Source organism: Scyliorhinus torazame, chromosome 18 (assembly GCF_047496885.1).
Source record: "Scyliorhinus torazame isolate Kashiwa2021f chromosome 18, sScyTor2.1, whole genome shotgun sequence".
NCBI lineage: Eukaryota > Metazoa > Chordata > Chondrichthyes > Carcharhiniformes > Scyliorhinidae > Scyliorhinus > Scyliorhinus torazame.
In genome coordinates, this window is record NC_092724.1 from 103,395,219 (window position 1) to 103,422,843 (window position 27,625).

A 27,625-nucleotide genomic window follows, 5' to 3' on the forward strand; every position below is an offset into this window, starting at 1 on the left:
ATGTCAAGTGATAGGGAAACCTCAAGCAGTGATAAAACCAGCGCCCTTAATTCCCATTCCAGCATTTGAGGAACCTTTTACAAGGGTCCTAATTGATTGCGTAGGACCGCTTCCTAAAACGAAAAGTGGGAATCAATATCTTTTGACTATAATGGATGTGTCTACTAGGTTTCCAGAGGCCATTCCAGTACGTAATATTACAGCTAAAAAGATTGTGGAGGAGTTACTTAAAATTCTTTACCAGATATGGACTACCCACAGAAATACAATCGGATCAAGGATCAAATTTTACCTCAAGGTTATTCAAAGAAGTTATGGATAGCTTAGGAATACAACAATTTAAATCAACTGCGTACCATCCAGAATCGCAGGGAGTGTTAGAAAGGTGGCATCAGACATTAAAGACAATGTTAAGGGCTTATTGTCAAGATTATCCAGAGGATTGGGATAAAGGAATTCCAGTCATACTGTTTGCAATTAGGGATGCACCTAATGAGTCAACCAAATTTTAGTCCTTTTGAACTAATTTTTGGTCATGAGGTGAGAGGACCACTTAAATTGATTAAGGAAAAATTGGTGAGTGAGAAATTGGAAATTACATTATTGGATTACGTGTCAAATTTTAGGGAACGATTAAATAGAGCAGGTGAATTGGCGAGACAACATTTAAAAGTTGCACAAAATGTGATGAAACGGGTAGCGGACAAGAAATCCAAAGTTCGTAGTTTTGCCAGTGGAGATAAAGTTTTAGTGTTGTCACCAGTGGTGACAATCCTCTGGATAATCTTGACAATAAGCCCTTAACATTGTCTTTAATGTCTGATGCCACCTTTCTAACACTCCCTGCGATTCTGGATGGTACGCAGTGGTAGGTGAACCTTTAAAAGCAAGGCTTTGTGGACCTCAACAGATTGAAAGGAAATTAAGTGAGGTGAATTATGTGGTAAAAACGCCAGATAGAAGGAAAACTCATCGAGTGTGTCATGTGAATATGCTTAAAAGGTACTTTGAAAAGGAAAGAGAGAAAAAGGAGGTTTTAATGATTCTAATTCAAAGTGACGAACCAAATCCAGATGACTGAATTTGACATACCTCAAATTAAATTGGAAAATGAGGATGTTCTTAAAAATGGGATAAATTGTTGAGTTACCTTCCAGAGGAAAAACAAACTGACCTGAAAGAGTTATTGATATCCCATGGGCAAGTTTGTAGAGATAAATTGGGAAGTACTAAAATAGTTATACATGATGTCGATGTGGGAAATGCTTTTCCATCAAACAACATCCATTTAGACTTAACTCTTTAAAATTGGCACAGGTTATCAAAGAGATTGAGAGTATGCTTAAAAATGGCGTAATTGAAGTGGGTTGCAGCCAATGGAGCTCACCCATAGTGATTGTACCAAAACCAGACGGCACCCAACTGTTGTATGTGGACTATAGAAAGGTTAATGCAGTTCCAAGAACGGTATCCCACATTTGGAGGATTGCAGTGCGAAAGTGGGACAATCAGCTTTTATTTCCAAACTGAATTACTTAAATAAAGGTTACTGGCAGGTATCTTTATCCGAAAGGGTGAAGGGGATTTCAGCTTTTGTGACTCCAAATGGTATATACCAATTCAAAGTTATGCCATTTGGCATGAAAAACGCCCCAGACACATTTCAACGGTTAACTAACAAAGTTGTTTCAGGATTATCCAATAGTGCGGTATACATCGACGATCTGGTAATTTTCAGCAGACATGGAAAGAACATTTAAAACATCTAATGGAGTTATTCGATCGACTTCAGGAGGCAGGTTTGGTGGTAAACCTAGCCAAAAGTGAATCTGGAAAAGCCCAAGTCCTTTCCTTGGCTTGGCCATACAATTGGACAGGGTCGAATGGTCACACAGGATGTGAAACCAACAGTTATTGAGGAGTTTTCAATACCCTCAAGACGACGGGAAATAATGCGATTTCTTGGCCTGCGTGGATTTGATCGAACTTTTGAGCAAAGGTTTTGTAACGTGGTTGCTCCACTGATAGACTTGCTGAAGAAATGTCGACAATTGCAGTGGACAGCAGACTTTCAACAAGCATTTGACTGCCTGAAATCTGTGATAACCAATGCTCCTGTGTTGGAGAATTGCAAGGGACTCTGTGATCAAATTGAACTAAAGTTTCTGACTTTAAAGAGAAATGCCGAGGCGTAGAGAAATGGACGAATCGTGCAGAGACCTTCTTGTTCAAAGAGACTGCCAATTGAGATGGATTTCAGTTGGAGGAAGAACGAAAAAAAAATGGACTATATTTTATACCTGTTTGCGTGTGTTGTTTTTTGAAACGAAAAAGTATATTTACTGCGTGCATTTCTTAAAGGATAGTGAAAAGGTGAAAAATGAAACCATCTTGAAGTTGATGGTTTTTTTTTTTCTTGGGGGGAGGTGTCATGTAGGAGTATCTTTAAGAAAGGGGTGTTTATAAATGGGTATGTATATAAATGTCTGTAGTGAGAGTACCTTTAAGAAATGGGTGTTTACGACTGCAGTGATGTCAGAGAGTGGGCGGAGCTGGGCTGTCTGTCAGCTTTTTACTTTCATTTTAGGCTTTAGGGTGTGTTTTTGTTTCATTTTCAGAGCTGGATAGCTGCAGTCACAGCCAGAAGGTGAATGGATCTCTCTCTGTAATCTAAGGACTGTAAATAAATCCTGGTGATTTTAAACTAAAAACAGTAGTGACTTTAACCTGATGTGCTTCTGGTGAAAGGTATTTTAAGTCTTATGGATGTTAAAAGGAAAGCTGAAAGGATTATTTAGTGTTGCATTCTTTGGGGGTTGTATTTGAAATAATGGTTGCTAAGATGTTCACTATGTTTTTAAAAGGTTAACTTGAGTTCATAGAATAAACATTGTTTTGCTTCAAAAAATACTTTTCCATTTCTGCTGTACCAAACCTGTAGAGTGGGCCGTGTGCTCCCCACACCACAATCTATTAAAAGCTGTGGGTCAGGTGAACTCCATGGTACACTTTGGGGTTCTCTAAACCCTGGCCCATAACACCTGGTACACTAAATATTCAGTTAACATTTGCTTTCAAGAAAATTCTATATCCGGCTAAGTGGCTGATGGACAGGAGGTCTTGTAGCATATGGGTGGTGTCCCTTCCTCTGAGCTGGAAGATTCCAGTTCTAGTCTGTTATAACCTGCCTACTGACGATTGGCTGGGGACTAATGACTATCCCACAATCCTATGGGAGTATGAACTTCCCCAATAAGGGGGGCGGAGAAACTCCTACTATAAATAAGCTGGCCAGTCCAGGAACCAGGAGGAAGGAGAAGGTAGCAAGGGAAGTTACTGCTACTGTTATGTATATATTGTTATCGTAAATAAACGTTATTATTTTGTATCCTTAAAACTCGTGCTGGATTCTTCGGGGCCCTTACAAAACTGGCGACGAAGGTAAAAGTGAATAGCTGTCTACACTGCTGAAGCCACCTCCCTGGATTTTTGTTGGATACAGGTTGGAAGTTGTTTTCTATTATACCATGCCTCTGTACGGGCGTTTGGATGTTTTTGATGCTGCGCTGGAAAGCTGGAACCAGTACACACAACGGATGCGTTACTATTTCCGGGCAAACAATATCACTGAAAACGAGCGCCAGGTGGTCATATTGCTCACCGCCTGCGGGCCGCATACGTTTGGGATGATTAGGAGCCTTACGTACCCAGCTGCGCCAGACACCAAAACGTTTGACGAACTTGTGAATATAGTGGGGCAACACTTTAACCCAATCCCATCCACGATAGTCCAGCGTTACCGGTTTAATACCGCTGAGAGGACCCCTGGAGAATCCCTTGCCGATTTTTTATCCAGGCTACGCGGGATTGCGGAATACTGTGACTATGGTGAGACATTGTCAGAAATGTTACGCGACCGTTTGGTTTGCGGTATTAACAATGCGGCCACCCAGAGAAAGTTGTTAGCGGAGCCAACATTGACTTTTCAACAGGCAATACAAATAGTCTTGTCCCGAGAGAGCGCAGAGCGAGGAGTACAGGAGCTACAGGGAATGGAAGTGCATGCCTTGGGGCGCAACCCTTTCCGCCCAAAAACGTCCCCCCGCACTCCTGCGGTACCTTGGGCGAGGCAACGACCAGACCGACGCCAGTGGCCATCGGACATTCCTCCCCGAAGGGAGCCTTCTCCAGAGCCAATGGATGAGGAGCCATGTCCGTGTCAGACTTGTAGGCGCCGACCCCGTCGCGGACGGCGGTCCTGGGGACGCCAGAGGCGCCGTCGTTCCGACCGAAACTGGGACCAGCCCAGGGGCCGTAACTGGGACCAGCCCAGAGGCCGTACCTTCCATGTGGATGAACCTGCGGCGACCACTCCTGAGGACGTGGAGACGGAGGACGACTGCCTGCAGCTGCATTGTGTGGCAGCTCCCCGTGTGGCCCCCATTAAGGTGACAGTACGGGTCAATGGCCACCCGCTGGAGATGGAGTTGGATACTGGCGCAGCGGCCTCCGTGATCGCCCAGAGGACATTCGACCGCATCAAGCAGGGTATACAGACCCTTACATTAACTGACTCACAGGCCAGGTTGGCCACCTACACGGGGGAACCACTGGACATTGCAGGAACTACAATGACCCCTGTTGTCTATGGACGCCAGGAGGGGCGTTTCCCACTTATCGTAGTGCGTGGCCATGGGCCCAGCCTGTTGGGTCGGGACTGGTTGCGCCATTTGCGGTTGCAATGGCAGCACATCCTCCAAACAGTTTCTGGAGGGTTGACTGAGGTGCTAGGACGATACCCAGAGGTATTCCAGCCTGGTTTGGGGAAAATAAAAGGGGCCGTAGCCCGTATCCAAGTTGAACCAGGAGCCACGCTGCGCTATTTCCGGGCGTGCCCAGTGCCTTACGCTTTGCTCGAGAAGGTAGAAGGGGAGCTCACTCGTTTGGAGAGTTTGGGTATTATCAGGCCCGTCCGTTTTGCTGACTGGGCAGCACCAATTGTACCAGTAATGAAGCCAGATGCCACAGTTCGCTTGTGTGGCGACTATAAACTTACAGTGAATACAGTTTCCCGACTCGACCGATACCCAGTGCCTCGCATAGAGGATCTCTACGCGAAACTTGCAGGCGGACTCTCATTCACAAAATTAGATATGAGTCACGCCTACCTGCAGTTGGAGCTGGACCCTGCCTCCCGACCATATGTAACAATTAACACCCACCGGGGCCTGTATGAATATACACGGTTGCCCTTTGGAGTATCCTCTGCCTGCGCAATTTTTCAACGTGTTATGGAGGGCATTTTGAGAGGATTACCACGTGTGGCTGTCTACCTAGATGACATGTTGATTACAGGGACGTCGGAGCAAGAGCATTTTGAAAATCTGGAGGCTGTCCTTAAACGCCTTTCGGAGGCTGGAGTCCGTTTACGTCACACAAAGTGCGTATTTCAGGCAAAAGAAGTAGTCTACCTAGGTTATCGGGTGGACCGCGAGGGTCTGCACCCCGTCGCAGAGAAGGTGCGTGCAATTCAACATGCCCCCACCCCGACTGACACTTCGCACCTTCGTTCTTTTCTCGGTCTCATAAACTATTACGGGAAGTTCCTCCCCAATCTGGCAACTACGCTGGCCCCCTTACACCTGCTGCTAAAGAAAAATCACACCTGGGTTTGGGGTCAGCCGCAAGAAACCGCTTTCCGGCGGGTAAAGCAACAATTGTCGTCGTCTGGGTTACTAACCCACTATGATCCGGGAAAGCCTTTGCTCGTCACATGTGATGCATCCCCGTATGGTATTGGGGCTGTCCTGTCCCACAAGATGGAGAACGGGGCCGAGCGACCGATAGCTTTCGCCTCCCGCACATTGACTGCAGCGGAGAAAAAGTACGCGCAGATCGAGAAGGAGGGCCTGGCAGTGGTTTTCGCGGTGAAACGCTTCCATCAGTATGTGTACGGCCGCCATTTCACTATCGTGACTGATCATAAGCCCCTGCTGGGACTCTTCAGAGAGGATAAGCCAATACCGCCCATTGCTTCTGCACGGATCCAGCGCTGGGCTTTGTTGCTTGCTGCATATGAGTATTCTCTGGAGCACAAACCAGGTACGCAGATAGCAAATGCCGACGCACTGAGCCGATTGCCTTTATCAACCGGCCCCATATCGACCCCCACGACCGGTGAGGTGGTCGCAACCCTAAATTTTATGGACACCTTGCCTGTCACGGCATCACAGATCCGTGAGTGGACCCAGACGGAGCCAGTCCTGTCAAAGGTTCGGCACCTAGTCCTGTATGGTGGGCAGCATAGACAGCTCCCAGGCGAGTTGCGGGCATTTTCCTCCAAGCTGTCAGAGTTCAGCGTGGAAGACGGCATCCTCTTGTGGGGGACGCGTGTGATTGTCCCGGAAAAAGGCCAGGAGCTGATATTATCAAACTTGCACAATGGGCATCCGGGCGTGACCAAGATGAAAATGTTGGCCCGGAGTTATGTCTGGTGGCCAGGCCTCGACACCGACATTGAGAAGGTGGCCCAAAACTGCTCCATTTGCCAGGAGCATCAGAAGCTTCCGCCGGCCGCGCCCCTACATCACTGGGAATGGCCAGGGCGGCCTTGGGCACGCTTACATGCAGATTTCGCAGGCCCTTTTCAGGGATCCATGTTCCTTCTACTAATTGACGCCTAGTCCAAATGGCTGGAGGTGCATAAGATGCAGGGGACAACGTCCTGCGCAACAATTGAAAAAATGCGTTTATCATTTAGCACGCATGGCCTCCCCGAGGTGCTGGTCACGGATAATGGCACTCCATTCACGAGTGAGCCGGTCTCCGTCTCGTTATACGCCGCCTGATCCAGCGCCGCGTGCAAATGGCGTCCGGCCTGCGGCCAAACGAGTTCGACGCCTTCCTTCGCCAGGGCCTACGGTGGATTCCTTGGACTTTGGGGGGGAGGGATGTTATAACCTGCCTACTGATGATTGGCTGGGGACTAATGACTATCCCACAATCCTATGGGAGTATGAACTTCCCCAATGAGGGGGGCGGAGAAACTCCTACTATAAATAAGCTGGCCAGTCCAGGAACCAGGAGGAAGAAGGTAGCAAGGGAAGTTACTGCTACTGTTATGTATATATTGTTATGGTAAATAAACGTTATTATTTCGTATCCTTAAAACTCGTGCTGGATTCTTCGGGGCCCTTACAAAATAGTCCCACTACAGGACTTGATGGCCAAGGAAGGTTCATTCCTAACATGGCCAATCAGGTTGAGTATCAATTTGTAAATCCTTCCAACATATGCCAATGGCAGGTGGTAAGAACTGGAGAGATTCCTGGTCAGCCATGCACAGGGCTCCATCCCCATTACAGCTCAGGTGGTTTAGGGACCCGTCTCCTTGCCCTGTGCATGGTGGAAGTTATGTTGCTGTGGGGCAGACCTGCCTTCAGGAAAGAACTCAAGAACAGGAAGTGGTTTAAGGGCCTTCTTGCAGCTTTGCTGAGCAGCTTTGTCACTTAATCAAGGAAAACTGGAACTCTGTGCCTTCCTGCATGCAGACAGCTCTGATCATTAGTCTCCAATTACTGATTACATTTTAATGTTCGGAGTGCCCAGTCTGGTCAGTCAACCCATGTTAGCATGAAAATAGCATTCAAAATTCCATTTGCAAATTCTCAGATGGCCTTAGATATTTTGTAACAGTGTATTATAGCAGTCAGATCACTGCAAAATTCCTCTCAAAGTTAGATTGCCCAATCTTTCTCGAGCTCACAGAAAATATGCAATCAATTTCTGTTAACTGGATTTATCTTCATGGTTTTACAAAAACTCTAACTCTTGAGTATTTCATAAATATGAATAAACCATAACACTTATTCCTGACTTTCCCCATCACATTTAAAATATATTGGTATAAATAACACACTTTTCATCCACGTTAATGGAACAATAAAAACAATCCAACCATGGAAGTTAACTATGTCATTTCTCTTACATATTAGATGGTTCAAAGGATAAATAAAATGTCTTAAATTAATATTAGCTGAAGCAGATAAAGCAGATATGGATTTGCAAGGAGATTGAGACTTTATTTTTTTTTCAATTGAGTACAAAGAAATTCACATTATGCAGATTTCTTGTAATCGTTGTTGAATTTCCAAATCAGGTTCACTATTCACCTTCTAGTACTTTCTGTAAAGTAAAATTAAAAACACTTGTTACACCAAGGCAGATATACATAAATGTCAGACTCTTATTTATACATTGATATCTATTTGCAAGAAATCTCTGTCCAATCTTCTGATTTACCACTTTTCCGCAAAATTGCATGTTTTTTCCCATTTGATACTATCTTGAACTTCTTCATTAGCCGTGGATGGTACATTCACCTCCTAGAATATTACTTTCTCACTGGAAAGTATCTTTACTGAACATTATAAAATACCTCCTTAATATGTCTGCCATTGCATTTCTACAGACCTAGCCTTATTTTCCCAATTCACTTTAGACACCTCCATCTTTATACCCTTGTAATTGCCTGTATTTAAGTTTAAAACACTCGTATTAGACCCACTCTTCTCTCACTCAAACCGAATGTGAAATTCAATAATGTAATGGTCACTGCTACCTAGACTCCTTTACTATGAGGTAATAATTAATCCTGCAACAGGTCTAGAACAGCATCCTCTCTAGCTGACACTAGGATGTGCTACTCTAAACAATTGTCCCCAAAACACTCTATGAACACATCATCCAAACTACCTTTGCCAATCTGATTCATCCAATCTACATGCAGATTAAAATCACCTTTGATAATTGCAGTGTCTTTCTTAGAAGCCCCCTTTATTTTTTCCTGCATACCCTATCCCACAGTATTTTTACTGTTAGGAAGTCCATAAACTACTCCCACAATTGACTTCTTCCATGTGCTATTTCTTAACTCTATCCAAATTGATTCTACATCTTAATATTTAGAACTAAGGTCACCACTCACTATTGTACTAATGCCATCCTTAATTAACAGTCACCTCACCACCTTTTCCTAGCTTCCTCTCCTCCAAAACATCACATACCCTTGAATATCTAGGTCCCAGCATTGATTATCTTGTAGCTTTGGCTCTGTAACTGTAATGGCTATCTGGTTTTATATATATTTATTTCTATTTCATAGAATCATAGATATTTGACTTAGCAATTCATCTGTTTTACGAATGCTACGTGCATTAAGATATGGAGCCTGGCGTTCTGTCTTTTGGTATTTTTTTTGCAAACACTGGCCTTACCTGCTGTCACACTCTTAGGTTTGTATGCTATGTCCCTTACTGCCATGCTCTGATTGTCATTACCCTTTATTGCTGTCTTGCTCTTTTGCCTTCTCCTTTTCCTTCAATTTACCACGTCTTCCCTCGCATGATCTCTCGCCCCCACTACTTAGTTTGAAGCCTCTCTATTACCCCAGTTAGATGATTTGTCAGAACACTGCTCTCAGCACTGTTCTGATGAAGACCAACCCAATGCCCCAGCTTCAACCTTCCCCAGTACTGATGTCATTGCCCCATGAATTGGAAACCGTTTTCTCCCACACAAATCTTTGAGTCACACATTCAACTCCCTAACCTTATTTACACTCCACCAATTTGCTTGTGGCCCAAGTAATAATCCAGAGATTATAATCTTTGAAGTTCTGTTTTCTAAACTTAGTCCCTAGCTGCTCATACTCCTGATGCGGGCCTCTTTTCTAATTCTACCCATGTCATTGGTACCCCCATGGGCCATGAAAACTACATCCTTCCCATCCCACTACAAATTCCGCTCCGGCCCCGAGCAGATGTTCCAGCTCTGGCACGGGTAGGCAACACAACTTCTGGACTCTTTCCTCTCAGCTACAGAGAACTGTATCTATTCCCCTGACTATACTGTCCCCTACTTCCACTACATTCCTATTTGCTCCCCCCACTTGCATTCATACAAGCTGCAAGAGCATTGAACCCGTTGGACAATTGCAAATTTTCCCCTTCTATCCTCTTGATCCCCACACCTGCCTCATTCGCAGTCATTCCGGCCTGTCCCTGACCATGGACTAAATCAGACTGTCCTAATCTAATGAATTAACGACCTGCTGGAACACGGTGAGGGGAAATTTTTCATTCCCCCTATTTTAGGTGGCCGGGAATGGCGGAGGGGGCAGAGAATCAAGTGGGAGTCCTAAAACGGCTTTTACGCTGGCGGGATTTCTGCTCTCGAATGTCCCCACCCCCACCAATGATGTAACCGGGATCCTGACTTATTACCAATGCTGACCAAGACCTTATGCCTGATAGTCCCCCCACATTGGACTGTCTGTTTCATTAGTTAAGGGGATCCGTGCTATGCTCCCTATTCACTTAAGTTACAGATGCTTTCCTTTCCTCTCTGCACCTTCACTGGTCCCCATGTACGGCGACTTTGAGGGCAAAGATTTTTTGAGCAGAAGGTTGCAGGGGCATATCTAACTACTGGCAGGGATCATTATACAACCTGCTACTTCCCTAAACATTTGAATATTCCGACGAATCACCATATAGTGCCTCAATACATTCATTCTGAATTTACAATATACACATTACCTTGCTGGCAAAGTCACGACTTTTGGTCCTGAGTTTATTGACTTGGGACTCTGCAATATCAGCACGCTCCTCCGATTCTTCCAACTCATGTTGTACCTTCTTAAATTTGGATAAGTGGACGTTGGCTTGTTCCTCCTGAAAGGAAAGGTTGATAGGGCCAATGTGATTAGCTAAGTACAGGCAGCTACATTTATAGTTGTGAAAGCATCATATTTATCAAGTAAGCAACAACAACCTAATTGGAAAAATAAGATAGCTGTACTGCATTTTTCTCATCTCTGGCAAGTGGTTTTAGCACTTGTAAAAAAACATTTTTCATTCTGATTTCTGGTTTTTACAGAGTTTACAGAAAAAGATCATCAGGGCTGGTTTAGCTCACTGGGCTAAATCGCTGGCTTTTAAAAAGCAGACCAAGGCAGGCCAGCAGCACGGTTCAATTCCTGTACCAGCCTCCCTGAACAGGTGCCGGAATGTGGTGACTAGGGGCTTTTCACAGTAACTTCACTGAAGCCTACTCGTGACAATAAGTGATTTTCATTTCATTTTCATATATTTACATAGGAATGACCCCTCTCTCCCTTGTTGGGTAACCCTGCCCTCTGTCTCCCCCCCCCCCCCCCACTGTTTAGATGTTTTCCTGCTGTCTTGGTGTGTTTTGTATCTTTACAGGATTTTGAATGTTTACTTGTGTCGGTCCCGGCAAGACCCTTGGTCACGCAAATGTTTGTTCGCCGGTTATTTGGACATTTTAGCCGGCGGGGGTTAGTGCCCCTTCCCATACCAGTTTGATTAGACCTGCGCTGGCCCCCTTTTTAACATGGAGCCCTTCATCCCTGCCATAGGGCCCTATCTCTGCGGCCTTGTTCTCAGCCCCCTGTTGTCTGTCCCGTCTGTTTATGTCCCCCCACCTCTCCCTACCCTCCCCGTCCCTTCTTTCCTCCTTCTTCCTATTCTTTGGTGTCCTAGTCGCCCCTGTGCGGTTCCCCCCACTCGCTCTATTGGCTGTTGGCCTCAAACAGGTCTTGGAACAAGTTGGTGAGTGGTTTTGACGTCAAGGTGAACTTCCGACCAATTATCCACACCATGACTAAGACTCCCTATTTCCACCACCATAACTTTGTTCAATCTCACTCTTGTCTCAGCTCACCTGCTGCTGAAATCCGATCGATGCCTTTGTGGCCTCTTGATTGACTATTTCAATCCAATCCACTTTTAGCACCTTCAGATTCCGAGGGGTACACATCTCTGAAAATCTGTCCTGGTCCACCCACGTCAACGCTACCACCAAGAAAGCACAACAGCACCTATACTTCCTCAGGAAACTAAGGAAATTCGGCATGTCCACATTAACTCTTACCAACTTTTACAGATGCACCATAGAAAGCATCCTATCTGGCTGCATCACAGCCTGGTATGGCAACTGCTCAGCCCAAGACTGCAAGAAACTTCAGAGAGTCGTGAACACAGCCCAGCCCATCACACGAACCCGCCTCCCATCCATTGACTTCATCTACACCTCCCGCTGCCTGGGGAAAGCGGGCAGCAAAATCAAAGATCCCTCCCACCCGGCTTACTCACTCTTCCAACTTCTTGTACTGGGCAGGAAATACAAAAGTCTGAGAACACGCACGAGCAGACTCAAAATCAGCTTCTTCTCTCTGCTCCTAAACGACCCTCTTATGGACTGATTTGATTAACACTACACCCGATGCCGGTGTTTATGTAGTTACATTGTGTACCTTGTGTTGCCCTATTATGTATATTCTTTTCTTTTCTTTTCATGTATTTGAGCTGCTCGCAGAAAAATACTTTTCACTGTACCTCGGTACATGTGACAATAAACAAATCCAAGTCCTCTCATTTCCTACTCGACATGAATGTGAGGTCTTCGCAAGCACTGTTCCCATGTCCGAACTCACATTAAATCCAGAACAGAGGATGCTGGAAACCAGACAATTCCAGCATCCTCTGTTCTTGTTTCAGTTTCCAGCATCTGCCAACATTTTGCTCACATTAAATCCTGTTCACCAATTCCTCCCCCGTTTACTGACCTCCACTGGCTCCCAGTCCCACAATGCCTCCATTTCAAAGTTATCACACTTGTTTACAACTCCCTCGATGGTCTTGTCCTTCTTTATCTCTGCAATTTCCTGCAGTCCTAAAATCCTCAGAGTTATCTATGCTCCTCTACTTATACCCCCTTGCACACTCTTGATTTTAATTGCTCCTTCACTGGCAGTCTTCCTTCAGATGCTGAAGACTGAAGCTCTGGAATTCTCTCCCTAAACTTCTCAACCTTTGTCCCACTCCTTAAGACAACTTTTCCAATGTTTTGGATATCTTCCCTAAAATTTCCTTCTGCGGCTCAGTGTCACATATTGGGTGGATTTTACCGTCCCTCCAGTCACTGTTTTTTTTTTTCCATCCCAGCAGTCATTGGGCTTTTGATCAGCTCACCGCATTTTACATCTCTGTCCCCACTGCAAAGTGACTGTAGAATGTCAGCCACTGTTTGATAACATTCCTGTAAAGTACCTTTGGACGTTTTATTATGGTAATAGTGCTACGTCAATACAGGTTGTTGTTGATCCAAAACTCTTGTTTCTTGTTGCAGTTTATTGTGTATTTGAGGCAAAATAAACAGTAGCTTTTGCTTCTAATTTTAAAACTAAATGTCCAAAGGATAAATGCATAAATACAAAAGCATGGATCAAGGTCCAAAGTCGGTGCGGCCTCAGTGGGCCAAATGGCCTCCTTCTGCAGTGAGGGATTCTATGGAAAGGTGGATTGCATTTCCTTTGCCACCTGCTGCCAATTGAAAATATAAGTGTTACTTACAGCCTCCTCAGACTGCCTCTTATAGGATTTAACTTTCATTTGTAGTTTGTCAACCAGGTCTTGAAGTCTCAGATTATTCTTTCTGTCTTCTTCTGTCTGTACACCGAATTTGTAAACAGAAATGTATAGAAAAAGTGCACTAAATACATGGCAATTTAAAACGCTCTTCATTCACATGCCTGCATTAAAACATTCAAAATGATTAAATGTTTTCAGACTAACTCTCCCTGGATAGCTCAGTGTTTTTCTCTGTGAGATAAATCATACCGAGCAGGAAAACCCCAGGATTGAACACTTCGAGTTGGCTGATCTGGGTAAGAGAAGTGGCACAATTAACCTTAATGGTTTTGGGTGAGGGGATGAAAGTATCAGCCAATGCTTCTACTCTTGGGCAACACTGAGTTACACCTGGGGTTACTGAATATCTGTGCATAATGGGTGAGGACACGTTGATGCTCAGTGAAGGTGGCATCAGGTTTGGTTGTGGCATTGTGTAATTAAATTATCATGGACACACCTGTCAAGAGATATATATGGGTGATGATTGCTTTGGTGAGGTTGTATGCAGTCAATCTCAACAAATCAAATCCTACAAAGAGTGAAAAGTGATAAGAAACAAGAAATAAAATGTGAGTACAAGGGCTTGGATAGTCTGAGCAGCGGATGGTCGGATTGCTGCCGCATCTCAAAGACACCCCTCACCCGACGCTGCTGCACATTTCTCCTGGGATCTTCCAATCCTGGTTTTTACAGAAAAAGGCGAAGTGCAGTGTCTCTTGGGGAACTCGGTCCAAGCAGAGTAGAGTTGGGGGAGAAAGGATAGGCCCTCTTTTTATGGCACTAGATTTAAACGTCCAACCTGAATGTTAGTGAGTGGGTGAATGGGTAGGTGAGTAGTTATGTAGGGTGGGTAGATGGGCGGGTAGATGAGGTGTGAAGGTGGCGTGGTGGGCAGCCAGTAGGTGGGTGAGTGGGTAGTCGGTTCGGGGATGGTCGGGTGGTTGGGAAGGTAGTTGGGAACCAATAGGTTCCACCTTCTATTCTTTGAGCCATTGGATCTCAATCAAGTTGGAACTTGTGGATGTACACTTGCTTACAGCCGCCCTTAGCCAGAGAAGAAAAAATCAGGCATGGTTCCTGCTCATTTTACTATCAAGTGTCAACATGAGAATGTCAAGAGAGCACAGAATTGGGCTGAATTTTGTTGCTATCATAGTTAAATAGCTTTTAAAATTATTTTCACAAGGCTCGGGCAACATTTATTACCGATCACTAATTGCCCATGAGAAGGTGGTGGTGAGTCGCCTTTTTGAACCGCTGCAGTCCATGTGGTGTTGGTAAACCCACCGTGCTGTTAGGGAGGGAGTTGGAGGATTTTGACCCAGCCACAGTGAAGTAATGGCGATATAGTTTCAAGTCAGGATGGTCTGTGACTTGGAGGGCAACTGCCAGCTGCTGGTTTTTCCGTGTATCTGCTGCCCTTGTCCTACTGCACGGCAGAAGTTCTGGGTTTGGAAGGTGCTGTTGAAGGAAGCTTAGTGAGTTTCTGCAGTCCATCTTGTGGATGGTCCACACGGCTGCCACTGTGCAACAGTGGTGGAGGGAGCGAATGTTTAAGGTGGTGGATGGGGTACAAATCAAGTGGGCTGATTTGTTCTGGATGATGTCCAGCGTCTTGAGTGTTGATGGAGAATGTTATAACCCGCACGAGACCTACGGAGATAGAGCAATTAGTCTCCCCATGAGCGTCGTTGAATATGAGCTCCCCCACTGCGGGACAGGGAGCCCATGGACAGGATAATAGACTTTGATATAAAAGTCAGCCAGACTTGGAACCGACACCTCAGACCTGGCTTGGATCTGAAGAATATTTTACATATTATTACTTTGCAATAGAACTAGTTTCTCTTTAACCACTCGCCTCCGACTCATCTGTGGTCACTAAAGAGCTGCACTCATCTAGGCAGTGGAGAGTATTCCATCGTATGTCTTGCAGATGGTAGTTGGCCAATATACCCTGGCTGAGATTTCACACAAAATGACTACAGTACTTGGTTAAGGTACTGGCAGGCACTCAGTATTTCTCAAATCATATTCCACTAAGAGTCAACAGCTTCAGATGAGGAGGGGAGAAAATGTCATTGTTTAAAATACTGAAAGCCAAACCAAAAACATCTCCCTACCTGGTAAATGAGCTCCTTGACCCTCCTTTCATATTTGCGAACACCTTTAATTGCCTCTGCACACCGCTTTTGCTCAGCTTCAAGTTCATTCTCAAGCTCGCGTACCTATAAAGAGAATAAATTCACCTTGAACAACCACTAATAACTTCTAAATACATTTACATCTGGTCCAATGGAAGCATTGTAAGGTTTTCTCTGCTAAAGATCGCATTATGCTTATGGATGGTGATGATATCACAAGAAAGCGGTAATAGATCATGTATAATCTAACAAGCACATTTAAGATTCCATACCCAAGCCTCCAGTTTCTGGAGCTGTTTCTTTCCACCTTTCATAGCCAGCTGCTCCGCCTCATCCAGACGGAGTTGCAGGTCCTTCACACTCTGCTCAAGGTTCTTTTTCATTCTTTCCAAATGGGCATTAGTGTCCTGTTCCTTTTTCAGCTCTTCCGCCATCATAGCAGCCTTGTTATGACATTATGAAACAATATTGTCATTATTGGCTAAATGTACCGGATAAAACATGTCATAAACTGAGCGTGAAAAAGAACCAGCTTTTAGATAACTATTACTATTGTATTTAGGGCCTTACATCCGTTATGGCTTTCTTTGCCTTCTCATCTGCATTTCTTGATTCTTGAATAGCATCTTCGATTTCGTTTTGAAGCTGGCTAACATCAGTTTCAAGTTTCTTCTTTGTGTTTATTAGGCTGGTATTCTGTTGGAAAAATTGATCAGAGTTGCTATGGGCCATGCTCCATCATGTTGTACAGCTAAATCAGCCTGAAATATTATTGTTGTTATATTTTACCTGGGTATATAGGAGCTGCACACGTTCACTTGCATCAACCAATTCCTGCTCAGCAACTTTGCGAGCTCTATCTGTTTGTTCAAGGGCCGCTCTTATTTCTTCAATCTCTGCAAGCTGGAGGTTGCACCTCCTTTCGAGCATGGCCAATTGTTCTTTTAGATCATCTTCGCACCTGAGGGCCTCGTCAAGATGCAACTGGCATTCCTTAAAACCAGATTGGTGATTGATATTAATTAATTGTACCTTAAAAATGCAACTATATAATCTAATTCTAACCAGTGGTACATTTACACATTATTCAGGTCTGTTATTTCATTTTTATGTTACAACCTTTAAGTCAGTATTGAAAGTTCCTGAAAGTTAAATAACAAGGTTGTGTGTGCCTTAATTGATGACACAGTATGGCCATAATGGAATTATAAAAGTGAAATAAATAATCTCAGTTAAAGATAGGCACATTTTGCTGTTTGTGAAGATCAATCACAGAAAAATGTACACAATCATTGGACAATGTTTAGCACCATTTGCGACCCCATAGACATTGAAGCAGTCCATGTTCAAATGCAGCAAAATCTAGACAATATCCAAGCTTGGGCTGACAAATATCATTTGCGTCACACAAATGCCAGGCAATGATCATCTCCAACAAGACAGAATCTAACCATGACTCTTTGACATTCAGTGGTATTACCATAATTAAATCCCCCACTATCAACATCCTGGGGGTTACCATTGACCAGATACTGAACTGGACTAGCCATATACATACTGTGACTAGAAGAGCAGGTCAGAGACTAGGAATCTTGTGGCAAGTAACTCACCTCCTGACTCCCAAAGTTTGTCCACCATCTACAAGGCACAAGTCAGGAATGTGATGGAGTATTCCCCACTTTTCTGGATGAATGCATCTCCAAAAAAACACAAGCAGCTTGACAACATCCAGGACAAAGCAGCCCACTTGATTGACACCTCTTCCGCAAACCTTCACTCCCTCCAACACCGAGGCACAGTACCAGCAGTGTGTACCATCTATAATTTGCACTAATGCCCCTTAAGCGGTACCTTCCAAACCCACGACCACTTCCACCTAGAAGGACAAGGGCATCAGATACATGGGAACACCACCATCTGGAGGTTCCCCGCCAAATAACTCACCAACCTGACTAGGGGCTTTTCACAGTAACTTCATTGCAGTGTTAATGTAAGCCTACTTGTGACAATAAAGATTATTATTATTATTATTGGAGATATACTGCCGTTTTTTCACTGCTGCTGGTTCAAAATCCTGTAATTCCCTCCCTAAGAGCACTGAGTGTAACTACACCACATGGACTGCACCTTCTCTGGGGCAATTAGGGAGGAACAATAAATGCTGCCCTAGCCAGCAGTGGCCTCATCCCATAAATGAATTAAAAAAAGAAATTAAAATTTAACCACAAAACTCTTTGGTTCATTGATACTAACTTATTGCTACTGTGCTCCCATTCAAAACAGCCCAGAACAGATTCCGCTACCTGGGGATCCAGATAGCCAGAGACTGGACACAGATCCACAAGTCACCAGCCTGGTGGAGGAAGTAAGAAGAGACCTTCAAAGGTGGGGCTCACTCCCACTCTCCCTGCCAAGGTTCCTCTTCCTGTTTAGATCCATTCCGATCTTCATCCCCAAGGCCTTTTTCCAAAACGTAGACAGTCTAATCATGGCGTTTGTGTGGGGGGGGGGGGGGGGGGGGGGGGGATAAGAACCCGAGAATCCCAAAACAGACACTGCAAAGAAGGAAAATCAAAGCGGGTTTGGCCTTACCAAACCTACAATACTACCACTGGGCAGCAACGGCAGAAAGAGTGAGGGGATGGGTACAAGAACCCGACACAGATTGGGTACAAATGGAGGAGGCATCCTGTAAAGGAACGACCCTCCGGGCCCTGGCCACAGCAGCACTCCCATCCTCCTCAACAAGATACACAAGCGGCCACGCTGAGAATGTGGACCCAGCTGAGACAACAGCCAAAATGTCCCCCATGGCTCCCATATGCAGCAATCACAGGTTCCCCCTAGCCGTGCTGGATGCCACCTTCAAAAGATGGAGACGGGACAGGGACACAATGACGGTCGGGGACTTCTACGTAGGGCACAGACTGGCGACACGAGACTAACTGACAAGGAAGTGGAGGCTAGCAAAAGGACAGGAAATGAGACACCTCCAAATAAAACACTTCCTCCGCAAAGAGACTCTAGGGTACCGCGAGACCCCAGAAACCACACTACTAGAGGACCTGATAGGCACAAGCAACGAGAAGGGGGGGGCTATGTGGGAAAATATACGGACAGCTACTGGACAGAGCCCGGACTCCACTGGACGAGACCAGACAAAAATGGGAGGACGAACTGTGGACAGAGGTAGGATGGGGACTCTGGAGCGAAGCACTGAGCAGGGTGAACTCAAAGTTCATGCAGTTAATGCAGCTCAAAGTGGTGCGCAGAGCGGACCTGACCAGAACCCGAATGAGCAGGTTCTTCCCGGAGGTCGAGGACAAATGTGAGCGGTGCCAGAGGGGCCCGGCCAACCACACCCACATGTTTTGGGCTTGCCCCAAGCTTGCTGGGTTCTGGACAGCCTTCTCCGAGGCAATGTCCAAGGTTGTGGGGGTGAGGGTGAAGCCATGCCCAATAGTGGCAATCTTCGGGGTATCGGAGCAGCCAGAGTTACACATGGGGAAGGGGGCCAACGCCCTCGCTTTTGCTTCCCTAATCGCACGCCGGAGAATCCTGCTCGGCTGGCGATCGGCAGCACCACCCACAGCTGCAGACTGGCTCGCTGACCTTTTGGAATTTCTCCACCTGGAGAAGATTAAGTACGCCACCCGAGGGTCAGAGAAAGGCTTCCTGGATACTTGGGGGCAGTTTGTCGGGCTGTTCCAAAACCTGTTTGAGGCCAGCAACGAGGAGTAACCTAATAAGAATTTTTTTTTAAACACCAAGATAGATGAGGTACCAAAAGACTGCGCAACCTGGGGGGAGGGGGAGGCGGAAGGAAGGTGGGGAAACCACGAGAGATATGGGGGGGGGGGGGGGCTACTCCCCCCTTTTTTCTTTTTTTTTTCTCCACTCTGGAAAATAAACAAAAAGCTCAGTTGAAGCCGGGGGGTGGGGGGGGGGGGGAACGGGGAACCATGGACGGATCCAGAGGGCAACAAAATGCACATAGGGTCAGTTAAACGAAGGACAAACTAAACCTCTCTGTATAATAAAGGAAATTAGCGCGGGCGAGAAAAATGTGATGTGTATATATACAACTGCATCTAAATATGGGAAATGCCAATAAAAAGATTTATATTAAAAAAAGAAAAGAATTTGGTGGTCGGAAGTCCTGCATTAGTAACCTTTGAATGTAAATAAAAGGCTCCCTTTGTAACTACGTACACCATTGTAAATAAGGAAACGTGATTATGGAAACTATGGTCACAGATGCGGGGACAACCTGTGATATATATGTTGTTGATGCGCTTGTTGTTCTTGTTCTGTTTTTTAAATTTATGTGTTATGTAAATTTTGATATTGTGTTAAAATACCAATAAAAATACTTTTTAAAAAAAATTATTGCTACTGTGTGATGTGGAGCTTCACAAACCTTGAACTGGACTTGCAAGTTTCGGAAATGTTTTACAGCGTCGGCAGCTTGACGGTTTGCATGGTTCAACTGAATTTCCATTTCATTCAAGTCTCCCTCCATCTTTTTCTTGACCCTCAGGGCATCGTTTCTGCTTCTAATTTCAGCCTCCAGCGCTGTCTGCATGGTGTCCATTGTCCGTTGATAATTCCTCTTTATTTGCTCAATCTCTTCATCTTTTTCCGCAATCCGCCTGTCCACTTCTGATTTCACCTGGGTCAATTCGAGCTGAATACGCAGGATCTTGCTTTCTTCATGTTCCAGAGATGCCTTAAAACACACGACATAGCACAACTTAAATGTTTTATTTGGGTAATAACAGCTGCCATATGATGCAATTTTTGAAAACACGCTGAGAACAGGATCATCAAAGTTCAATTGGTCATTCTATAATCACTATGATCAAATATAAAAACTAGCTTATCAAAATGGTAGTATTCCTATGAGTTTGTGCTAATTTTGATGGAAATCTGTACTGCTAATGTCATCAAAACTGGCAGTCTTCATCGTCATCGTTCCCCTGAAACTGAAAGTGAATTCTGTCCACATATATGAACATAAGAACTAGGAACAGGAGTAGGCCATCTGGCCCCTTGAGCCTGCTCCGCCATTTAATGAGATCATGGCTGATCTTTGTGGACTCAGCTCCACTCTCCGGCCCTTACACCATATCCCCGAATCCCTTTGTTCTTTAGAAAGGCATCTATCTTTTTCTTAAAGACGTTTAAAGAAGGAGCCTCAACTGCTTCACTGGGCAAGGAATTCCAGAGATTCACAACCCTTTGGGTGAAGAAGTTCCTCCTACACTCCGTCCTAAATCTACTTCCCCTTATTTTGAGGCTATGCCCCCTAGTTCTGCTTTCCCCGACCAGTGGAAACAACCTGCCCGCATCTATCCTATCTATTCCCTTCATAATTTTATATGTTTCAATAAGATCCCCCCGCATCCTTCTAAACTCCAATGAGTACAGTCCCAATCTACTCAACCTCTCGTCATAATCTAATCCCCTCAACTCTGGGATCAACCTACTGAATCTCATCTGCACTCCCTCCAGTGCCAATATGTCCTTTCTCAGGTAAGGAGACCAAAACTGAACACAATACTCCAGATGCGGGCTCATCAACACCCTATACAATTGCAGCATAACCTCCCTAGTCTTGAACTCCATCCCTCTAGCAACGAAAGACAAAACTCGATTAGCCTTCTTAATCATCTGTTGCACCTGCACACCAACGTTTTGCGACTCGTGCACCAGCTCACCCAGGTCCCTCTGCACAGCAGCATGTTTTAACATCTTACCGTTTAAATAATAATCCATTCTGCTGTTATTCCTCCCAAAATGGATAGCCTCACACTTGGCAACATTGAATTCCATCTGCCAGACCCGAGCCCATTCACCTAACCTATCCAAATCCTTCTGCAGACTTCCGGTATCCTCTGCACTTTTTGCTTTACCACTCATCTAGTGTCATCTGCAAACTTTGACATATTGCACTTGGTCCCCAACTCCAAATCGGCTATGTAAATTGTGAACAACAGCGGGCCCAACACTGATCCTTGAGGGACCCCACTAGTTACAGGTTGCCAACCAGAGAAACACCCATTTATACCCACTCTCTGCTTTCTGTTAGTTAACCAATCCTCTACCCATGCTACCACTTTACCCTCAATGCCATGCATCTTTAGTTTATGCAGCAACCTTTTGTGTGGCACCTTGTCAAAAGCTTTCTGGAAATCCAGATATACCACATCCATTGGCTCCCCGTTATCTACTGCACTGGTAACATCCTCAAAAAATTCTACCAAATTAGTCAGACACGACCTACCCTTTGTGAACCCATGCTGCGTCTGCCCAATGGGACAATTTCCCTCCAGGTGCCCCGCTATTTCCTCCTTAATGATAGATTCCAGCATTTTCCCTACAACCAAAGTTAAGCTTACCGGCCTATAATTACCCGCTTTCTGCCGACCTCCTTTTTTAAACAGTGGTGTCACGTTTGCTACTTTCCAATCCTCTGGGACCACCCCAGAATCTAGTGAATTTTGATAAATTATCACTAGTGCGTTTACAATTTCCCTCGCCATCTCTTTTAGCACTCTGGGATGCATCCCTTCAGGGCCAGGAGGCTTGTCTACCTTTAGCCCCATTAGCTTGCCCAATACTGCCTCCTTAGTGATTACAATCATCTCAAGGTCCTCACCTATCATATCTTTATTTCCATCAGTCACTGGCATGTTATTTGTGTCCTCCACTGTGAAGACTGACCCCAAAAACATGTTCAGCTCCTCAGCCATTTCCCCGTCTCCTATTATTAAATCTCCCTTCTCATCTTCCAAAGGACTAATATTTACCTTAGCCACTCTTTTTTGTCTTATATATTTGTAGAAACTTTTACTATCTGTTTTATGTTCTGAGCCAGTTTACTTTCATAGTCTACCTTACTCTTCTTTATAGCTTTTTTAGTAGCTTTCTGTTGTCCCCTAAAGACTTCCCAGTCCTCTAGTCTCCCACTAATTTTTGCCACTTTGTATGTTTTTTCCTTCAATTTGATACTCTCCCTCACCTCCTTAGATATCTACGGTCGATTTTTCCCCTTTCTACCGTCTTTCTTTTTTGTCGGTATGAACCTTTTCTGAACACTGTGAAAGATCGCTCGGAAGGTTCTCCATTGTTCCTCAACTGCTTCACCATGAAGTCTTTGCTCCCAGTCTACCTCAGCTAGTTCTTCTCTCATCCCATTGTAATCGCCTTTGTTTAAGCACAAAACACTAGTGTTTGATTTTACCTTGTCATCCTCCAACTGTATTTTAAATTCCACCATATTGTGGCCGTTCCTTCCAAGAGGATCCCGAACTATGAGATCATTAATCAATCCTGCCTCATTACACAGGACCAGATCTAGGACCGCTTGTTCCCTTGTAGGTACCATTACATACTGTTCCAGGAAATTATCCCGGGCACATTCGATAAACTCCTCCTCAAGGCTGCCTTTATCAACTTGGTTAAACCAATCGATATGCAGATTAAAATCTCCCATGATAACCACTGTACCATTTCTACATGCATCCGTTATTTCTTTGCTTATTGCCTGCCCTACCATCCTGTTACTATTTGGTGGCCTATAGACTGCTCCTATCAGTGACCTTTTCACCTTACTATTCCTGATTTCCACCCAAATTGATTCAACCTTGTCCTCCATAGCACCAATATCATCCCTTACTATTGCCCAGATGCCATCCTTAAACAACAAAGCTACACCACCGCCCTTACCGTCCATTCTATCCTTTCGTATAATCTGATACCCTTGGATATTTAACTCCCAGTCGTGACCATCTTTTAACCATGTTTCAGTAATGGCCACTAAATCATAGTCATTCACGATGATTTGCGCCATCAACTCATTTACCTTATTTCGTATACTACGAGCATTCAGCTAAAGTACACCTATGCTGTTTTTATGTCTTTGTTATGAATCCTAACACCTTGATCAGTAACTTTTCGCAAATTATTTTTCCTCTTACCCTTTCTCCTAATTTTCCTTGTCTTTAAACCCATATCTCTACATAATAACCTGTCACGTAACCTGCTGCCTTGATCTCCGTTAACCATTATACTGTCCATAGCTTTACACTTCCATTCCCCCCCAACGTGCTAGTTTAAAGTCCTGCAGTTAAATGTGATCATCCAGAAGCTTCTCCACCAGGGTGCACTGTTGAGTTTCCCAAGTCTGCATCAATTAGAAATCACTGAACAGACAAGAACTTCCACTCATATACTGTTGGTCTCACTGTAAAAAGTTTTGAAACATTAACACCATGTTGAACAAAGTGTATCTGGGTTTTAATGTTCATGCTTATTGCTAAAGAGCTTCATTGATGCTGAAAGTGTAATTTTACTTACATTGAATGTCAGTTTTTTCCATTATGATAAGGAATTCCACATATTTCAAAAATGATATTTTGCCCAAAGTCTGTCAATGAAACATGATCCCATGTATGCATACCAATCGTTTATTTAGCTATCTGTAAAATTGACAAATTAGAAGTGAAGAGAATGGGTGTGTTTTATTTCCTTGTTTGCTGTTCGTGAAATTACTTCAATATGATTGGTTGCTTACCTTACTTGAGGACGTGCTAGTTTACTGAGAGATCCCCTTGGCTTGGAGCCAGATTCAAAATGATGTCAGGGAAAATAAGCCCATGTCACAGAAATCACTACATCTTTGTGGGCAGCTTTCTTAGAAGTCAACGATGACGGTAAAATCCAGTCCAATGATGTGCAAATAAGCTAGCACATTCAGGTGATTGATGCACTATGAATGGCAAATCTCCAGAACTTGTTGGATTTACAGAACCATGCCACTTATGTTGAATGTCAATTTTTTCCATTATGATGAGGAATTCCACATATTTCAAAAATAATAACAGATTTTGCCCCAACGTTTTCTCACATTTAGCCTCCTTGTTATTTTTAAGAACTTCCTGTGTTTGCACATTTATTTCTCTTTAAGCACATTACTGATTTGGAAATTAGCACTTTATTTTTAATGAGGTGATAACTGTTAACTCAGCGTCTTTCAACCGCGCTGACCGGTTGAAAGTGTGCAATCTCATACCTGTATATGATAAATATATTATACCTGCATATAATAAATTTTTAAAGTTGCTTAAAGTTTCAAATCTTGTGTTTTTTCTCATTTTTTGTTCAGTTTCTCATCTCAATCCAATCTGTGGGCAGCACGGTAGCATTGTGGATAGCACAATTGCTTCACAGCTCCAGGGTCCCAGGTTCGATTCCGGCTTGGGTCACTGTGCGGAGTCTGCACATCCTCCGCGTGTGTGCGTGGGTTTCCTCCCATAGTCCAAAGATGTGCAGGTTAGGTGGATTGGCCATGATAAATTGCCCTTAGTGTCCAAAATTGCCCTTAGTGTTGCGTGGGGTTGCTGGGTTATGGGGATAGGGTGGAAGTGTTGACCTTGGGTAGGGTGCTATTTCCAAGAGCCGGTGCAGACTCGACGGGCCGAATGGCCTCCTTCTGCACTGTAAATTCTATGATAATCTATGATGGAATCTTTCTTAATTTTTATTTCTGTACCTGATTTGCCGCCAATTTATTCTATTTCCGCCTCAGTCCTTCCCCTATTTATTTCTCAATCCTTAAATCTGATTGGTTAAAGACTGTTGGTTAAAAACAATTGGTCTCTCCATTCAGTAGGATCCCCGATGCTGCCTTCTTTCACCTTGTCATTACTAGCTCACACATCTAGCAAATTATGGCAGAGAAAATCTTTGAATTGATGGGTGCAGAGAGTTCTAACTGAAGGTATGTGTTAAAAGGTGCTTCAGCAAGAACTCAATGAATGCAAGTCAAAACCAGTAAACAAACCTCAGCCTCTTCCAATGCTGCCTGAAGGTCAACCTTTTCCTGCTCAGATGCTTTTTTAGCCTTTTCCAGCTCATGGATAGTCTTTCCATTTTCGCCAATCTGTTCAGTCAGGTCGGATATCTCCTCTGTTTAAAGAAAGAAATCGTGTTTTGAAGTTGGTTAGGAGTAGATTTCCATTCAATCTTATATCCATGTGCTTGTAGTAAAGGGACACTCCCATCAGTTAGTAAAACTCACGCTGAAGGTTCTTATTCTCTCGTTTAAGAGTTTCGAGGATTTCCAAAGCTTCCTCGTAAACATTCTTCACCTTGAACAGCTCGGTACTTAGAGAACGGGATTCCTTCTGAGTTGCCTCCAGGTCAGTTTGGCTTTCCTCATATTTCTGCTTCCACTCAGCCAGAATCTAGGGTGTCACAGTAATCCACTGTAAGCACACCGTTCAAATCCACATGTAACTTTCTCTAAATAGCACAAATGTTGTGACTGTACCTTATCAAAATTTCTCTGTTTCTTATCAAGAGCAGCTGCAGCAGCATTAGCTCTCTCTACATCGATCATTAGGTCTTCCACTTCACCTTGCAACCGCAGTTTTGTCTTTTCCAGTGAAGCACATTTAGAATTCACTGCTTCAATGTGATCCTCGGCATCTTGAAGCCGCTGCGCAAGTTTCTTCCTGAAGACAATAACAATCCACTTAACCATCACCAATACAGCCAAAACTTCACCCGAAGAAAGTATAAACTAACATTCTCTTAATGCACATACTTGGCGTCCTCCAGTTCCTCTGTGCGCTGGATCGCATCAGTTTCATACTTTGTTCTCCACTGAGCAACTTCGCTGTTGGCCTTGGACATGCCACGTTGGAGCTCGGCCTTTGCCTCCTGTTCCTCTTCATATTGCTCACGGAGTAAATCACAGTCATGGCGGGAAGATTGCAGAGCATGTGCCAAGGCACTTTTAGCCTGAAATATTTTCATTTGGAAGTTACTGGTTAAAATATGATTGTTTAAACAAGTAAATGCAAACATATATTTTTCAGGTTGTAGTGGGATCTGCAGCAGCAGCTGGTGATATTGTGGGGAGAGCATCAAGCAGGGGAATTGGTCGGCCCCGGTGGGCCCCTCCCTACAGGAAGGAGTGACTTTACAAACCAAAGGGTGGAACTAAATGCAATTAAGTGAGGGAGAAAACAACAAGGATTGATCCAGGGTATGTGTGGCAGGAGCCTGAGGATGGTTAAGGAGTCGGGAAGGAAATTGGATATCTATTCAAACCGACTGGCAGCATCCCCTGAGTCTGAGAAGCCTTATACGAGAGAATGTGAGAGACAGAGAAAGAAAATGGGACTGCAGCCAGAAGCTAGGCAGAGGAACAAGCCTGATAAAAGAGACTGTCTTGAGGATCCAAGGCCACAGCAAGTCAGAGACCTGAAGCATCAGCAATGACTATTCTCTGTAAGTGGTTTGTTTCTTGGGTTTATGCTTTGTCTTGAGGGTTGATACTGCTTTGATGCCAGTGGAATAAACAAACCATGTTTTATAACCCTTGTTCAGATGATGTGTGTAAATCGCAGGATACAAGATCAAATAAAATGCAAAAATCAGTCATTTATCACCTTGTGTATCAAAACGTAATGGCCGTTTCCTGCACAGCCTCAACTTCTAAGGAGCAGGGGTTCAGGGAGAGGGCGGTGCCTCTATTAGAAGCCCCCTTCTGAAATTGGTTGCCCTTCCTTTAAGGTCCCTTACGATCCAGTGGCCTCCAGACCTCGCTCCCCGACACCCTCGTTCTCCCCCGAGACTGCGATCACCCTTTCGTGCCAGCCAGGCCTCCCCCCCCCCCCCCCACCCCCCTCCCTGTCCCGAGACCCCTTAAACTTCCCAGGACATGCAGCACCCAGACATATGGGGTGGGGTTCTCCATCCCGCCGCACCCGTTTTCTGGTGCGGCGCGCCCCCGCCGGCAGCAGGATCCTCTGTCCCATTTCCCATTGTGGTCAACCCCACGCCGTCGGGAAATCCATGGCCGTGAATGCGCTGCCGGCGATACAGAGGATCACACCGACGGAGAATCCAGCCCATGGTGTGATCAAACGGAAAAGTTTCAAAGTGTCATTTATGACGGGTTTTGCCAGGAGT

At 44.6% G+C, this 27,625-nt stretch overlaps 1 protein-coding gene across 1 annotated transcript in view; it reads right to left on the reverse strand.

Annotated features, from left to right (window-relative positions):
* LOC140394751 (uncharacterized) overlaps nt 1–27,625 on the reverse strand; it is a 117,446-nt gene that overhangs the window by 63,624 nt on the left and 26,197 nt on the right. The window contains 12 exon segments of the mRNA XM_072481969.1: nt 8,165–8,184; nt 10,599–10,733; nt 13,437–13,532; nt 15,620–15,724; nt 15,913–16,083; nt 16,211–16,336; nt 16,430–16,633; nt 20,061–20,369; nt 25,488–25,612; nt 25,725–25,890; nt 25,977–26,160; nt 26,253–26,449. Coding sequence (XP_072338070.1) covers nt 8,165–8,184; nt 10,599–10,733; nt 13,437–13,532; nt 15,620–15,724; nt 15,913–16,083; nt 16,211–16,336; nt 16,430–16,633; nt 20,061–20,369; nt 25,488–25,612; nt 25,725–25,890; nt 25,977–26,160; nt 26,253–26,449 — 1,838 coding nt within the window.